Genomic DNA, 16,601 nt, shown 5'->3' with positions numbered 1-16,601 from the left:
GGCAGAAGGCTGCGGTCCATCAGGACCAAAACCTCACGCCACCTGAGCAGCTTCTTCCCGTCTGCGTTTGGCCTCATCAACAAGGCCCGGGACCCCAGCCCCCCAACACGGACTCTAATCTCGATTTCTTATTTGCACACTCCTGCTGTAACTTAATATGTATTGTTTATTGTTTATTGTGTATGTTTATTGTTTGCATCAATGTACCACAAAAAATTCCTCGTAGGTGAAAACCTACTTGGCAGTAAAAACCTTTCTGATTCTGATTCTGATTCTGATTAACTGTAAAAATATATTTAAAAGTTTAACTGCTTGACTGCTTGAAAATAAGTTTAAAATATTTAACTGTTCGAATGTAGAAACAATGTTGAAGAACAGCTGGCGTCCGCTTTTTTTTTAAATACTAAAATTGAAATAGCAGGTAATGTGTGAGTGTCTCAATCTTTGTACCATGGTGGTGGGGGTGGGTGGGGTGGGGGGGGACTACCATGAACCTTTTGGGAAGCACTGATTTAGGGAGTGAGTGGCTGACAGAGGGCAGTGAGCGCTGAGCAGCGGGACAGACCTGGTGTTGGTATACAGGTCTCTTCTAGTGTCTGCTGAGCCACGGCCAGAAACGGAGGAGCCGTCATCTCCCACTTCCGCCTGTCACCAGCAGAGGGCAGTCTCTCATCAGGGGAAACACTCTGGGATGCTGGGAGAGAGTAAAACATTGAGGTCATGAAAAAAAACTAACATTAGGTGGCAAATTCTTAAAGGCATTTGTGTATGTGAGTGTCATGGTAGGGGGGGGCAGAGCCTGAGTTTGTGTTTGTATATGCAAAATGTATATGAAAGTGTGTGCGAGTGTGTTTGTGAGTGTGTGTGTGTGAGAGTGTGTGTGTGAGTGTAAGTACTGTTAGTGTGTGTGTGTGTGTGTGTGTGTGTGTGTGTGTGTGTGTGTGTGTGTGAGAGTGTGTGTGAGAGTGTAAGTACTGTTAGTGTGTGTGTGTGTGTGTGTGTGTGTGTGTGTGTGTGTCTAGTCATTAGTCTCACCAGGTGAGGTCAGGCAGGTCTCCTCTAAAGTCTGCTGTGCCACAGGGAAGACAGGCGCAGCTCCCGCCTCCCACTTCTTGCGGTCGCCCCCGGAGACCGGCCTCTCCTCCTCCATCACCACTGGCTGGTCCTGCTGCAGGGCGGGACAAGGCCCCTCCGTCACCTCCGTCACCTCCGTCACCGCCGGCGCAGCCTCGCCCTCCCCCGGCGTCTGGCTGTGAGCCTTCAGGTTCTCATTCAGTCGCCGGAGGATCTCCTTCTTCTCGCTCTGGGGCTGTCACCACACAAGGACACCGGTGACAGTTAAACAAAGAACCGTGAGAAGGTCCACAGTGTGCCCTGACTATCTAACATCAAGGTGGTGACACCAGCAGGGCTGTACAGTCAAATGAAATACTCCACCTGGACGACAGGCGCCTCCATCTTGGGGGATTCTTCCTTCATAGGAGAGTTCTGGCCAGACGCTAGCTGCAAGCGGAAAGAACAAATAGCAAAATATAAATGTTTTTGCTTTTCAGCCAAGTCTTTATCTAAATATTTTAACTGTCGACAACATGCATGTGGCGCATGCACAGTTGACAGTGAATTCATACAATCCCGTGTGGAGAGTCATTTCTCTGTTTTGTTTTTTTTTAATGTGTGCATAATTGTTGTAGCTTTAACGGCTGCAGCATGGTGATAACATTTAGGTCATAGGTTCGATATCCAGGGAGCACATAGCATCAAAATGTGTAGCTGTACAGAACTACAAGTGGCTTTGAGCAGCACTTGCTGTAATCCTACAGACTCAGTATCTCAGGTCTGGCCAGGATGAACACATGGGGGCGGGACACAGGCGTGTGATTGGTAGCCAGGACTGACCGCTCCAACGTCCTTCAGCGCAGCAGTCATGGAGATGGACGGGGCGGTGGGTTTGGAGGAGGGTGGGGGCGGGAAGGTGGGGGCAGGCTGGGGAGCGGGGTCAGGGGGAGGGGAAGGGGGCAGGGCAACAGCTGCTACCCCACCTATCTTCACTCCTCGAACATTGAGCTGAGGGAGAGAAGAGGAGGACAGGCACTGTCATCTATGTCAGGAGAGGAGAACAGAGCAGAGGAGAGGAGAGCAGAGCAGAGCAGAGGAGGAAAGGAGAGGAGAGGAGAGGAGAACAGAGCAGAGGAGAGGAGAGGAAAGGGGAGGAGAGGAGAGGAGAGGAGAGGAGGCAGGAGGAGAGGCAGGAGGAGAGGAAAGGAGAGGAGAGGAGGAGAGGAGAGGAAAGGAGGAGAGGAGAAGAGAGGAAGAGAGGAAGAGAGGAAGAGAGGAGAGGAGGCAGGAGGAGAGGCAGGAGGAGAGGAGAGGAGAGGAAAGGAGAGGAGAACAGAGCAGAGGAGAGCAGAGCAGAGGAGAGGAGAACAGAGCAGAGGAGAGGAGAGGAGAGGAGAGGAGAGGAGGCATGAGGAGAGGAAAGGAGGAGAGGAAAGGAGAGGAGGAGAGGAGAGGAAGAGAGGAGAGGAGGCAGGAGGAGAGGAGAGGAGAGGAGAGGAGAGCAGAGCAGAGGAGGAGAGGAGAGGAGAACAGAGCAGAGGAGAGGAGAGGAAAGGGGAGGAGAGGAGAGGAGGCAGGAGGAGAGGCAGGAGGAGAGGAAAGGAGAGGAGGAGAGGAAAGGAGAGGACAGGAGAGGAGAGGAAGAGAGGAGGCAGGAGGAGAGGCAGGAGGAGAGGAGAGGAGAGGAGAGGAAAGGAGAGGAGAACAGAGCAGAGGAGAGCAGAGCAGAGGAGGAGAGGAGAGGAGAGGAGAGGAGGCAGGAGGAGAGGCAGGAGGAGAGGAAAGGAGAGGAGAACAGAGCAGAGGAGAGCAGAGGAGGCATGAGGAGAGGAAAGGAGGAGAGGAAAGGAGAGGAGGAGAGGAAAGGAGAGGAGGAGAGAAGAGGAAAGGAGGAGAGGAGAGGAAAGGAGGCAAGAGAGGAGAGCAGTAAAATGGAAGAGTAGTCAACAAAAGAGAGGAAAAAGCTGGAAGGAGCAAGAGGAACAGGAGAAAGAGGAAGACAAGAGGATAGGAGGAGACTTACGTGATCATCCCAGGCTCTCTTCTCCCTCTCGTACGCCTCCCTCCTCTTCTTCTCCAGCTGTTCCTTCAGCACTGCAGCACGTGTGTTTGCCTGGGCCTGCCACACACACACACACACACACAGAGGCCTCTTACACAACCACTCAGGCAACTACTACCCATCAGTGTCACCAAAGCATTTGCTTAGCATAACACTAGAACACAAGTGCACACTTCTGGAAGTTCTTTTTTTTGTCTTTCTCCCAGATTTTGGGAATTCTTTCAAATTTGACGATGCAAAACAACAGCTCCGAGAAGAGAGCGCAATGGAATTTCAGAGGCAGCGTTCTGATTGTCTCACCTTCAGCGCCTCGATCTTCTTCTTCCTCAGCTCGGCCTCTTCACTAGGCTCGTGACTGTCAGAGCCGTCGCTGTCATACTGAGAAAAACACAAAGAGAACAGATCACTTCACCACCAGGTAATGTTCACATGTTCACACCAACACAACATCTGGACAGTCTTATGAGATATCAACAGGACACAATAACAACAATGAAATGTTCAAAAAAATATAAACCCTGTTGTCTATGTCATTAACATACAGTACATATAAATCTGTCTTTTTTTTTTTTTTTACACAACTTTACAAATTTCGAGGAAGTCCTCATTAGGCAAAGCGACAGGCAGGTCCGCCCTTTGAACTGTTCGTCTGCCAGAGCAAGGTGCTGGAGGAGCTAGGGGTACCTTCTCGCCTCTCAAACGGGCTTTAATCTGCTGCCGCTCATTGAAGTTCTGCAGCCTGATCTGCCTCAGCCGTGACAGGTACTCCTAAAAAAAAAAAAAAGAGAGAGAGAATATTAAAAACCACAGACAGACTCGAGCAACAGAAGATAACGCTCACGGGAAACGAGAGACAAGGCAGTCAGAGGTGGCGCGCGGGATGCGGGTGCCGAGGGTGCTGAGGGGAGGTGATCTGAAAGCATCCGAATGAGAAATCAAAGCAAACGGCAACAGAAACACATCAATGAGGGAGGAACTCCAAAGCAAATCCAAATGAGGGCTGTGACCCAGGTGCTGCTTTTCATTTGGCTGTCAAAAAGCAAGGCAGCATGAGGGGTAACCGGGACAACAAAAAGAGGAAAAACTGAACCTGTCTGGGAGATAAAAACAAAACAAAAACAACAACAACCTGTTAGAAAGACACACACACACACACACACACACACACACACGCTTCTGTCTCTCCATACGTATATGTGCAAACACACACACACACACACACACACACACGTGCTTCTGTCTCTCCATACGTATATGTGCAAACACACACACACACACACACACACACACACACACACACACACACACACACACGTGCTTCTGTCTCTCCATACGTATATGTGCAAACACACACACACACACACACACGTGCTTCTGTCTCTCCATACGTATATGTGCAAACACACACACACACACACACACACACACACGTGCTTCTGTCTCTCCATACGTATATGTGCAAACACACACACACACACACACACACACACACACACACACACGCTTCTGTCTCTCCATACGTATATGTGCAAACACACACACACACACACACACACACACACTAGTGCTTCCGTCTCTCCATACGTATATGTGCAAACACACACACACACACAAAAGTGCTTCTGTCTCTCCATACGTTTATGTGCAAACACACACAGATACACACTAACACACACCTCATGCAAGGTAGGGGGACTGTCCACCAGGTTGCAGTTGTGAACAACGTTACAAGGGAGCACCGCATGCGGGCACATACTCAAACTAAACAATGATAACGCAAGTCAGGCGATGGCGATGGGGGTGGGGGTGGGGTGGTGGAGGTGTGATGATGAAGAGAGGTGTGGGTGGGGAGCGTCCGTGGCTGGGCTCATACCTCCTCCTCCTTGTTCACTCTGGGCCTCCTGCACCGCATGGTGCCAGGTCTGCTCCCAAAGACGGCGGTCAGCTTTTGCCGCGCTCCCTGTGCACCATTCAAGTCAACCAACATTTCAGACGAGCGGCCAACAACTGGACCAACCATCAACATCATCATCACACACGTCGTCACTGAGCTGAACCTCAGCGTGCACTTAGTTACGATGACACTGTTTACTTTCAGATTAAAGCGCTCTCTGGCTGTGGGCAGCCACTGGAGGCCTTACACCCCACATCTACAAAACATTACTTCTGCCAACAGCCATCTTTAAGACCGCCCCAGTCAGCCATCTTTAGGACCGCCCCAGTCAGCCATCTTTAAGACCGCCCCAGTCAGTAGATGAGCATCACTTCCACATCACCATTACATTATTTCCACAGCCACTTTTTATACACGATCTGAATCACTTAATTTTTCAAAAGCACACGACAGGGGAAAAAAACATGACTGAAAGCCAACGCAATCAATCACAGCTGCGGTCATTCTTGTCAGCCAGCCTGAAGTACTAACACACGTAGGGGGAGGGAAGAGGAAAGGAGAGGAGAGGAGAGGAGAGGGGAGGAGAGGGGAGGGGAGGAGAGGAGAGGGGAGAGGAGAAGAGCTCCTACCAGCTGTCCTTCAGCCCGCACTTTGTTCAGCATGGCCTCCCTCTTCCTCTGCAGGAACTCCTCCACCTGAAAGGCCCGCCCGGCCGCCACCTGACCCCGCAGCCTGCACAGGAAGGAAACGGCTTTTTACGTGTTGCCCAATCATAGACTAAAGAGCTGATCGAATCACAACAAAAGGTTTGCAAACACCAATGAATCAAAAACACATTTTTCCCCTTATGGAAACCTCTTTACATTTTTATATATTGGCTTTGAGTGTGAAGTTGGATGAGTCCAGCCCCAACAGACATTTTTGGCCATCAGTTTATAACTGACCTATTGGCATGGACGTTTTTGAGCACCTATAACTGACTGACCTATTGCAATCTGCATTTTTGGAGACCTGTTAGTAACTGATCTGTTGGCATGGCAGTTTGGTGACCCATTAGCATGGGTGTTAATCGAGACCTGTTAGTGAATAACCTGTTGGCATGGGTGTTTTGTGAACTGTAAGTGACTGACCTGTTGGCATTGGCATTTTTGGAGACCTGCTCCAACCTCCTGACCTCCACCTTCACCGCATCTCCCTCGTGTGGACGTGCCAGGCCGGAGGGTCCAACGTGGCCATTGGGTAGCGCTGGGGCAGCAGCACCCATGGCACCCCTGGTACAGGGAGATGTGTGTGATTAAGACATCTGAATCAGTCAATCACCCATAACACCCCTGGCACAGGGAGATGTGTGGGATTAAGACATCTGAATCAGTCAATCAGCCACCCTTTATGCCCTCATGCATGCTCAAACTACTCAGCCATCTCCTCAAACCATCCCACTCAAGGTGCATCATCCCATGTTGAAGGTGCGGCAGCGAGTGGATAAAAAAAATAAAAAAGTACTGTGCACTCTTGTCAGTCCATCTGTTGAAATGGTTAACATTTCCTAGTCCTATAAAATGTCAACAGCCCTGAGGTACACAGTAATATTACGAAACAGTTTACTGTTCCTTAAAAATGTCGTTACGTTTGTAGGCCGAGATTTTTATTTCATAACACGAAAAGTACTCACTGCACCTTTAAACCCCAGACGCATGCGCAGCTCACCTGGCAGGTGTGTCTCCTGCTGCCTTGGCCCCTTCTTGAGGTTTGGCAAGCTGGTCCAGGGCAGACAGGAAGTGGTCATATCTGTTTGGGGGCTGGGCGGGGGCGTGGCTGGGTGCGTGGGCAGGAGAGGCCGCCATCATGCCACCCCCACCACCATAAAACTGACCAGGGGGTAGGAGATAAAGCAGTTAGAAGACTGAAGTACAGAAGAGGAGAAACTAAAGTTACACAGAATGGGTTGTCTGATATCTTTGATTCCACTGTATGTATGTATGTATGTATGTACAGTGCCCTCCACAATTATTGGCACCCCTAGTGAATATGAGCAAAACAGGCTATAAAAAAATATGTCTTTGCTGTTTATCCTCTTGGTCTTTCACTCAAAATATTCACAAAAATCGTACCTTTTCATTGAAGTAAAACTATTGAAAGAAAAAAAACTGTTGACATTAAATAAATATTTTTCCCCAAAACATGTGTGCCACAATTATTGGCACCCCTTAATTTAATGTTTTGTGCAGCCTCCCTTTGCCAAGATAACAGCTCTGAGTCTTTTCCTATAATGCGTGATGAGGTTGGTGAACACATGACACGGGATCTGAGACCATTCCTACATACAGTATCTCTCCAGATCCTTCAGATTCTGAGGTCAACGTTTGTAGACTCGGCTTCAGCTCATCCCACAGATTTTCTATGGGATTTAGGTAGGGGGACTGTGATGGCCATGGCAAAACCTGTATTCTGCGGTCGGTGAACCATTTTTATGTTGATTTTGAGGTGTGCTTCGGATCATTGACCTGCTGGAAGGTCCAACCACAGCCCATTTTAAGCTTACTGGAGGGGGCTGTTAGGTTTTCATTTAATATCTGCTGGTATTTGATGGAGTCCATGATACCATGTATCCTAACAAGATGTCCAGGGCCTTTGGAAGAAAAACAGCCCCACAACATCAAAGATCCGCCACCATACTTCACATTGGGTATGGGGGTCTTTTCTGTATGGCTATCTTTCTGTCTACGCCAAACCCACCTTTGATGTTTGTTGCCAAAAAGCTTTATTTTGGTCTCATCTGACCATATAACTCGCCCCATTGAAAGTCTGACTTACATTTGGCAAACTGTAGGCGCTTTAGTTTGTAGTTGATTGACAGCAGAGGCTTTTTTCTGGCAACCCTCCAAAACAACTTGTGGTGATGTAGGTGGCGTCTGATGGTAGTTTTGGAGACTTTCTGACCCCAAGACTCAACTCACCTCTACAATTCTCCAGCTGTGATCCTTAGAGATTATTTTGCCAGTCGAACCATCCTCCTCACGGTGCGTGGGGTCAATGTACACACACGTCCTCTTCCAGGCTGATTCTTAACATCTCCTGTCGCTTTAAACTTCTTAATTATTTCCATGATAGTGGAAATGGGTATTTTCAACTCTTTAGAGATTTTCTTGTGTCCATTTCTTGATTTGTGCAGCTCCACAACTTTCCGTCGCACATCGTCACTGTGTTCTTGGGTCTTTCCCATAGTGATGAATGACTAATGGAATTTGGCCTGTGTCACCTCATATTTGTACGCCAGTGGAACAGGAAGTCATGGTTGACCTCTTAAGAGTTCCTTATCAAACAGGTGAACTTAAAAATGTAAAACATGACTGGAAATATACTTCAGTTATATTTTAATTATAAGATTTTTCTAGGGGTGCCAATAATTGTGGCACACATGTTTTGGGGAAAAATATTTATTTAAGGTCAACAGTTTTTTTTTCGTTCAATAATTTTACTTCAATGAAAAGGTAAGATTTTTGTGAATATTTTGAGTGAAAGACCAAGAGGATAAACAGCAAAGACATATTTTTCTATAGCCTGTTTTGCTCATATTCACTAGGGGTGCCAATAATTGTGGAGGGCACTGTATGTATGTATGTATGTATGTATGTATGTATGTATGTATGTATGTATGTATGTGTGTATGTATGTACGTACGTATGTCTGTATGTCTGTATGTACACGTGTACATGTTTGTATACGTATGTATGTATGTATGTATGTATGTATGTATATGTATGTATGTATGTGTATGTTTGTGTGTATGTATGTGTGTGTGTATGTATACGTATGGCTTTCAAGGATGGCAATAACAGTGAGGCTGAAAAAGGGTGGTGAGGAAGATGATGAAGAATGCACCTTTCTCTCAGGACTGCTGCCGCCGCTGGAGCTCAGGACATGCCTCCACCCCTGCTCTCTCGCTCGATTGATATGGCTCACCTGGAGAAAATCAAATACAGAAAACTATCTATCTACCACGTGGCCTGTTCTAGTGTCTCATAAATGTGTAAAGTTAACACCAACAATATTAGCATTGTGATCTCTGCAGAGTGGCAAGACATACCTTATCCTTTTCAAATCTTCGTATCTGGGCAGCTTTCAGCAGGAATATCTAGAATAGATAATAAGTAATAAAAGCATGACAACGATTACAATCCTCAACGCAACAAAACCCTGGTCCATGGCATCATCGACAACCACAGATTAGATAGCAGGAGCAAGATAGAGATTAAATCTAAACCCAAATCGCAAATGCACTCGAAAATGATTATAAACAAATTCAACATGGAAGCTTTTTTTCCATGGCACGAGCAGGCCACTTAAAGCCACGTTGCCCACCTGTTCTCTCTTCTTCTTCTCTTTCTCCATCAGCTCGAGTCGCCTTTTCCTCGCCGCCTCCTGCACATTAAAAACAGAGAAGCAGGTAACGCATTTCTTTTCCCTGCTCACATCGAGCGGGCAAGCCATTACTAAACTGCTTACTGAACCATATGGTTAAAACCCCGGAAATGTTTACAGTGTAATATTTGGGTGTGCATGAAATATTCAGTAGACCACAAGTGCTGTTCAGGCAGAAACGGAGAGTAAGCTTTTTAGTAATGCTTTCCAACACCAAGGGGAAGCTAGGAGGACAGGAGGGATACGGAAGCTTCTGAAGAGCTCTGTTAAAAGGGGGCTCGGAATCTAGATGACAAAAGGAACACAGCTGACTGATCCAACACATCACAGAAACAAAGGACCAGTTCATACTAGAGGAAGGGGAGGGAAAGTGCAGAGGGGGAGGGCACAAATGCTGAAGTGCTCTCCCCATTGGATGAGGGAATGCATGAGGGGGGAGGGGGAGGGGGGGTCAAGAGAGGAAAGGGAAGGAGGGACTACAGGTAAGGTTGACGGAGTAGGAGAGTGGGAGCGCCAAGCAGAAGAAGGGATGTGTGGTGTCTGTCAGAGAGAATGGAAGTCGACAGTGGGAGGCGCAGGAGGTTAATGCCAGGGGTTGGGAGATAGGGGGCGCCATCAGTGGTACCTCAGACTTCCTTCTCTCCTCCTCAGCGCGACTCGCTCTCCTCTGAGGCACTGCTGGGGGGGGGGCCTGGACGACATGACACCGGGGTTCAGTCTCAGACTCAACACACACTCACGCACACACACACATTGACGCACTCACACATACACACATAAATGCACCCATGCCAACACCCACCTCTCAGTCACTCTCATACTCACATGCAAACACTCATGCTCTCTCTCACATACACACACACACACACACACACACACACACACACACACACACACGTACACAGACGCACACGTAAACACATGCAACCACGGGTAGACAAAGATTAAGCTAACCCTAAACCATAGTCTATGTTCGGACTGGGGTGTCCCCCTGCACACTGTCAAGCTCCTCTAACCTGTTTAGGTTTGGCCACAGGTTTCCGCTCGGCAGGCTTCCTGCCAGCATCGGCAGCCTTGCGGAGCGCATCCGAGGGCCTCCGGACGGTCAAAGGCACTCCGTATTTGGCAGCTGGTTTGGTGATCTTCTGGGCAGGAGAGATCGCCGCTGGACCAGAGGCTGGGCGCTTTGCTGGAAGGAGGGAAAGGGTGTGAATCACCTCACTCATCAAACACTTGTGCTTGTTTAATGTAGATATAGGGTGTGTGTGTGTGTGGTGTGTTTGGGTATCGGTACTGCAGTACCTGGTGGACCCTGCGCCACACACACTTTGGGATGCTTATGGAGAGCGCCAGGGCTGAATTCCTGAGCAATGAGCTGAAAAAAATGCACAATATTCAGATGCTACATACATTTGTCAAATACAAATTGCCTGGATGTAAGGATCATATGTCAGCACTAGGGCTGCAACGATTAGTCGACGAAATCGACGACGTCGATTGTGAAAAATTGTCGACGATGATTTTTATTGTCGACATGTCATAAAATATATTTTTTTAAAAAAGAAAAAATATATATTATAATTTTTTTATTTTTTTTTTGGCAGACGCTAGCAGAGCTACCGGTATTTTTCATTCGGCATTGCAATGCACTATAGGAAGTGCGAAATAGTGCATCTTTAACAAATAATAATTGACCATCATTGAGAAAAATGGAACAGAATCTGCAAATAGCCTAGCATACAAATCATGCACCGTTTTCTTTGCCCTCCGTTCTCGTACCTTTATGTGCTGCATATCAGAAATGGCCGACTGAAAAGCGAATTATTCTGAGACGGCTCATGTTACCATGGAAACAATAAACAAAGCTAGCTTTAGTAGCTGCTGCATATGAGATATGGCTAACAGAAAAGTTGTCATTTTTCTCAATGATGGTCAATTATTAGTAGTTAAAGAAGCACTATTCCAGTATTTCAAAGATAATGAGCTGTGGGAGCACAAGAACAGTGAGTGTCTAGCAGCAATTATCATAGACATATATGATATATCTATAACTTATAGTAAGGTTTAAGCTTACATGTTGGAAAACAGAACGTCTCATGGAGGATGCTTGCTAACGCTATTTCAGTTATGTTAAGTGCAATGTAGTAAATCAGTGAATTATCAGAGTAGCCTGTATTTTCGTTTGTTCTGAATAGTTAACCTCCTCCACTTAACATTCTTCAAACAAAAGATTGTGGGAAAAAAAATATTTCATAAATTGAATTTGAATGTCACTTGCAGCCCAGTTATTCTTGCGTTATTTTGCACTTGCAGAGGTTTGATTGCTAATTTGAGTTACTTTTAAAACTTTATTTGCACTTTCTCTTTACTTATAAAAGCCTATTTGCACTTTAATTTGTATTACTATTTAATTTATGTATTATGATGATTACATTTGTTACTCAAATACATTTGAAATTCAAATTCCAACATTTTGAGTCGTTATTTTAATTTGCTATGGGAAATAACCATTAGATTAGTCGATTACCAAAATAATCGTTAGTTCCAGCCCTAGTGAGCCCGTTAATACATCCCTTCTTTAAAACACTGTGTACTTAAACAGCTTTCATGTATAACTCCAGCTTATGTTTGTGTGACTCCTGGAAACAGAAGTGCCTGTATGCAGATGTCTCGGTGTGTGTGTTTTTACAAGCCGCTCACCTGTGGCGTGAGAAACCTGTGTATCCTGCGGGAGAGGAATGGCTTGCCCAGGATGCTGCAGACCGAAGGTCTCTCCCGGGGGTTGCGTCTGAACAGCTGGCCCAGCATGCAGCGCAGGTCCTGGGAGTAGTGCGACGAGACCGGGGGGTAGGAGCCCCGGATGATCTTCAGAACCAGGTTCTTCATGTTCCCCGCCTCGAACTGAGAGAAGCCACAAACACGTGTCACACTAACTAAGTTCAGGGGTGAAATGGCACGCACGAACAAACACACAGACACACACACACTCGTTCACAAAGGCTGGACACCTGTCTTCACATGAATAATAGAGTGACTGCTAAAGTCATAAATGAAAACAGCATGTTTCAAAGGGATCCGCGTTTTAAGGATAAAAACTATGGACAATTTAAATTAAATATCAATATACATTCCCTATCAAATTTTCTGAAGAACAATTTCAGAGAGAGAATCTTTTTTTCCCCCAACAAATCTGAAATTTACATCTGCTTAATTGTACTTGATTAAGCCAATCTGGGGCCCCATATACTGTAAGTAGCGTTTGCAATATTCAAATCACCCCACTGGCTTCCTGTACTACAACAGCTCACAGAGGGGCACTGAAATTGACCTTCGGGAAAAGAAATCCAATTTCATACCCAGATCTGGTCACATGCAATTTAATTGTGGAAAACCAGACACAATCAGATAAACAATCACACAGTAGTCTCTCTCTCTCTCTCTCTGTCGCTGTCTGTCTGTCTGTCTGTCTGTCTGTCCGTCTCTCACACAGACACACAGACACACACACACACACGTAGGGAACAGCACATACACTGGGTACTTACTGCATGCTTAAGCGTGCACATTTCATACAGGACACACCCTAAGGCCCAAACGTCACTACAAGAGGGGGAGACACAGAGAGAGATGAATGGGAAGGAAAAAGAGGATGAGGGATAGACAGAGAGAAAGAGAAGAAAAAAGAAATGGGGCGGGGGGGGGGGATAAGGGAGGGGGTGGTTACCATACATTGTCCACTTGAGGGTTGAAATATTTTCATAACCAGCACATGCAAAACACCCTCTACATAGATTAACTTTACACACACACACACACACACACAATTCGCTGGCACCAGGGTTACACAGAGGACAAAAGGCGTTTAAAGAGGATCAATATCGAGTTCCTGCTTTAAGGGTAACACAGACTGCCTGACTCATGCTCGGCTGAGAGACTTGATACCATTACTTCATCTCATCAGTGGAACGTCTACAGTGTAATGACTAAGCATTACTGAGCGCTTGTGTCTGCCTTGGTGTGTGTGTGTGTGTGTGTGTGTTTGATTGATTGTAATTGTACTGTATCATGTAGCAGAAGTGATTTATGTCAAAAGACTGCTTCTTTCTCTACAACCAACAGACATGCTGACACAAACACATACACACGGCATCAAGCACACACACACACACAAGAACACTGAAAGAAGGCTGCAGCTTACCTCTTGTTATTGTAGGGTTTGTTCTCACAAATCTCTGGGGAAAGATAGTAAGGGGTTCCTATACAGGTCCTGGCCAACTCCACAGTGCTGCGTGGAGAAAGAGTAATTCACTACCAGACTAGGAGTGAGTGAGTGAGTGTGTGTGTGTGTGTGTGTGTGTGTGTGTGTGTGTGTGTGTGGGCAGCTACCCACCTGTTCAGAACCCTGGCGATCCCAAAGTCCCCCAACTGTACAGTTCCATCTTTGGTCAGAAAGATATTCTGTAAAAGCAACACAAATCACAGAACACCTAATCATTTAATCACTAATCACTATTCACAGATCACTTAATCACAGATCATTTAAATCACAGATCACTTAATGAAGTTTCCCAATATACAAAAATAATCAGAGGTGAAGTCAGAGAATTTTACAAAAAACTTAACAAATTTTGTTGAAGTCACTACTGTCAACAGCAATATCTGTTTATTATCAAACATATTAAATCACTGCTTTTATAGTTAACAGAATATGACATATTTATGGATATGGATATAGAATCAATGGAAGGGAATTTGATTGACTGCATCCATTTTTCAGGATGTCCTAACATACAGTTTCAATGGACATGAGACATCCAATAAACTACCACAATCACAAAATCACAATGTGACAATGTTAGTGTTTTTAAAATAAATACAGACACAAGAAGCACTACACAGGAATGTGCAGAGCAGGTGAGGCGTCCGCATTCAGCTTACCTGTGACTTGATGTCCCGGTGAAGTATTTTGCGGTCATGCACGTGTTTCAGAGCCAGGCTGATTTGTGCAAACCAGTCCAGGATCTTGGAGGTAATAGAAAAATGTATTTGATTTAGACTGGATCAAAGTCACCTTTATATCAGCAACCTGCCGCCGCTGAACATGTCAACGGCACTGTTGAGTCAGCACAGTTGGTCTCTGCTCAAAATATGTACTGACGTGTGTGTGTGTGTGTGTGTGTGTGTGTGTGTGTGTGTGTGTGTGTGTGTGTGTGTGTGTGTGAACACGCATACCAGTATGCATGTATGGTGAGTGGGGAAGTATCTATTGAGCTACTCTGAAAACATTTCCGTGTTCTATTTAAGACGTACGTTTTGCTCATCTGAGTCTGAAACACTCATGTGACTTCCAAACCCAAATGCTAAGCTCAGATTTCCGAACGGTCACTCGTACCTGCTCCTCCGGGAAGAGCAGTCCTCTCTGAGAGTTAATCTTCTTAAACAGGTCTCCTCCCTCACAGTAGTCCATTACTATGTACAAGCAGCCACTCTCTGGAGGGAACGTGATGGAGGGGTTGGGTGGGTGGTAAAGTGAGAGAGAGAAAGAGAGGGAGAGAGAGAGAGAGAGAGAGAGAGAGAGAGAGAGAGAGGCAAAGGCAAAGGAAGAAGGGGAGCGCAACATAGAAAAAACATCAACATTAAGACAAGGTACAAAGGATACAATAGACAGGGACTGCCAGGCTTGAACAGGCCACTCTGGCCATTTTGCTTAGCCATGATGTTAGGCCTGTTTCTAAAACCAGTCCTCCGTCACAGACTGTTACAGCTAATTAGATATGGCATTTATGAGAGAAAACTAAATTAGTCAGCCTTGGGATGTCTTTTTATCTTCATCTTTGAACTAACATCAGTAATGGCGATTGTGCGACATTATCAGGAGGGATATGACATCCCTTCCTCCCCAATTTAATTAAGAGATCCATTTCCTCCTGTTCATTCAATCAGTCTCTTCCACATGTACAAATGAACACACACACACACACACACACACACACACACACACACACACACACACACACACACACACACACACACACACACACACACACACACACACACACACACACACACACACACACACACACACACACACACACACACACACACACAGCTGTCTGATCCATTACCACTGGACCAATCACCCTGACAACCATTCATCACTTTGACTTTGAGAAGAGCGAGGAAGAAACTAATTTGCGATCCTACACTATTTATCAGAGAGAATATGAGGAGCAGAACATCATTTAAGCATTTACGTTGTTTATGCATGACTTTAGGCTTAGTAAGAACATTGATAATCAAGCTATACAGCACCCAACCACCCACAGACACTTTCATATGCAGTTGGTTTTTCCAACACTGTATCTGGTAATTCATTTCATTTGCATGCATGATCACACAACATAATGTTAAATGTGAAATAGTGTACACGCCAGAGATGTTGTACTTGACTAGAACGAGTGGCTTTACCTTCAAAGGACTCCTTATACTGGACGATGTTTGGGTGACTCATGTTGGCGAGGACCGCCACCTCCTTACGCGACTCCTGCCTTTCTTTATTTGACATCTGTCAAAAATGATGGGGGGAGAAGGACAAAACAGAGAAGGAATGATTTAAGAAAAAGAGAGAGAGAGAAAGAGGGAGAGCAAGCCCCTTGTCTTCCTGGTGCCATCTTTTGTTGGAGCAACTCTAAGCGTGACAGCTTCAGGGTTGCAGTCGTGACCTCTTGACAGCAATAACCCCACCCCGTCATTTCCCTCGTAGTAACTCACCCGGGAGATGCCAATCTCCTTGATGACATACTGGTGGCCATCTTCCTTGGACTGAACCAGGAATGCCTTCCCAAAGGAGCCTTCTCCGATCTTCTTCACCTTCTCATATTTCTCCATGGTCTTGACAAGGCTGATGCCTCATACTGTGACTGTGAACAGGCAATCAACACCCAACAAACAGGCATGATCAGCCACATTCAGACAGAGGCACACTAAAGCACGGATCAGAACCTGGGCCCTCACACTGACTGAAAATGTACAAACTGTATAATAATGTCAGAAAGTAACTGAAATCATCACTTACAGGTGCAAGTCAATACACACTGATTACGTTGTACTACAGAACGCAGCCTCTGGTCTTGCTCAGTCACAGTTAACAAGATGTTTGTGCGATTT

General features: G+C 46.0%; 1 protein-coding gene across 6 annotated transcripts in view; it reads right to left on the bottom strand.

Moving 5' to 3' along the window:
• The window catches only part of nek1 (NIMA-related kinase 1), a 32,923-nt gene that overhangs the window by 14,662 nt on the left and 1,660 nt on the right, over positions 1-16,601 (bottom strand). For 3 of the 6 annotated variants that reach the window (XM_031574354.2, XM_031574358.2, XM_031574355.2), the window contains exons 2-26: positions 16,206-16,354; positions 15,903-15,999; positions 14,827-14,924; positions 14,373-14,456; positions 13,825-13,892; positions 13,633-13,719; positions 12,980-13,034; positions 12,135-12,335; positions 10,737-10,809; positions 10,451-10,623; positions 10,060-10,125; positions 9,375-9,434; positions 9,100-9,147; positions 8,895-8,975; positions 6,720-6,880; positions 6,143-6,283; positions 5,642-5,744; positions 4,992-5,078; positions 3,803-3,886; positions 3,419-3,496; positions 3,080-3,175; positions 1,897-2,064; positions 1,438-1,503; positions 1,036-1,309; positions 566-694 (exon numbers count right to left, since the gene is read on the bottom strand). In XM_031574354.2, the coding sequence (XP_031430214.1) occupies positions 566-694; positions 1,036-1,309; positions 1,438-1,503; positions 1,897-2,064; positions 3,080-3,175; positions 3,419-3,496; positions 3,803-3,886; positions 4,992-5,078; positions 5,642-5,744; positions 6,143-6,283; positions 6,720-6,880; positions 8,895-8,975; positions 9,100-9,147; positions 9,375-9,434; positions 10,060-10,125; positions 10,451-10,623; positions 10,737-10,809; positions 12,135-12,335; positions 12,980-13,034; positions 13,633-13,719; positions 13,825-13,892; positions 14,373-14,456; positions 14,827-14,924; positions 15,903-15,999; positions 16,206-16,322 (2,695 nt within the window). In that variant the 5' untranslated portion in view covers positions 16,323-16,354. The remainder of the gene's footprint in view (positions 1-565; positions 695-1,035; positions 1,310-1,437; positions 1,504-1,896; positions 2,065-3,079; positions 3,176-3,418; positions 3,497-3,802; positions 3,887-4,991; positions 5,079-5,641; positions 5,745-6,142; positions 6,284-6,719; positions 6,881-8,894; positions 8,976-9,099; positions 9,148-9,374; positions 9,435-10,059; positions 10,126-10,450; positions 10,624-10,736; positions 10,810-12,134; positions 12,336-12,979; positions 13,035-13,632; positions 13,720-13,824; positions 13,893-14,372; positions 14,457-14,826; positions 14,925-15,902; positions 16,000-16,205; positions 16,355-16,601) is intronic. The other 3 variants (XM_031574357.2, XM_031574356.2, XM_042708909.1) reach the window with 3 other exon arrangements.

Source organism: Clupea harengus, chromosome 10 (genome assembly GCF_900700415.2).
Source record: "Clupea harengus chromosome 10, Ch_v2.0.2, whole genome shotgun sequence".
In the NCBI taxonomy this organism is placed as follows: Eukaryota; Metazoa; Chordata; class Actinopteri; order Clupeiformes; family Clupeidae; genus Clupea; species Clupea harengus.
Note: the sequence above shows the minus strand (reverse complement) of the source record. Positions and strands in the feature narration are given on the sequence as shown.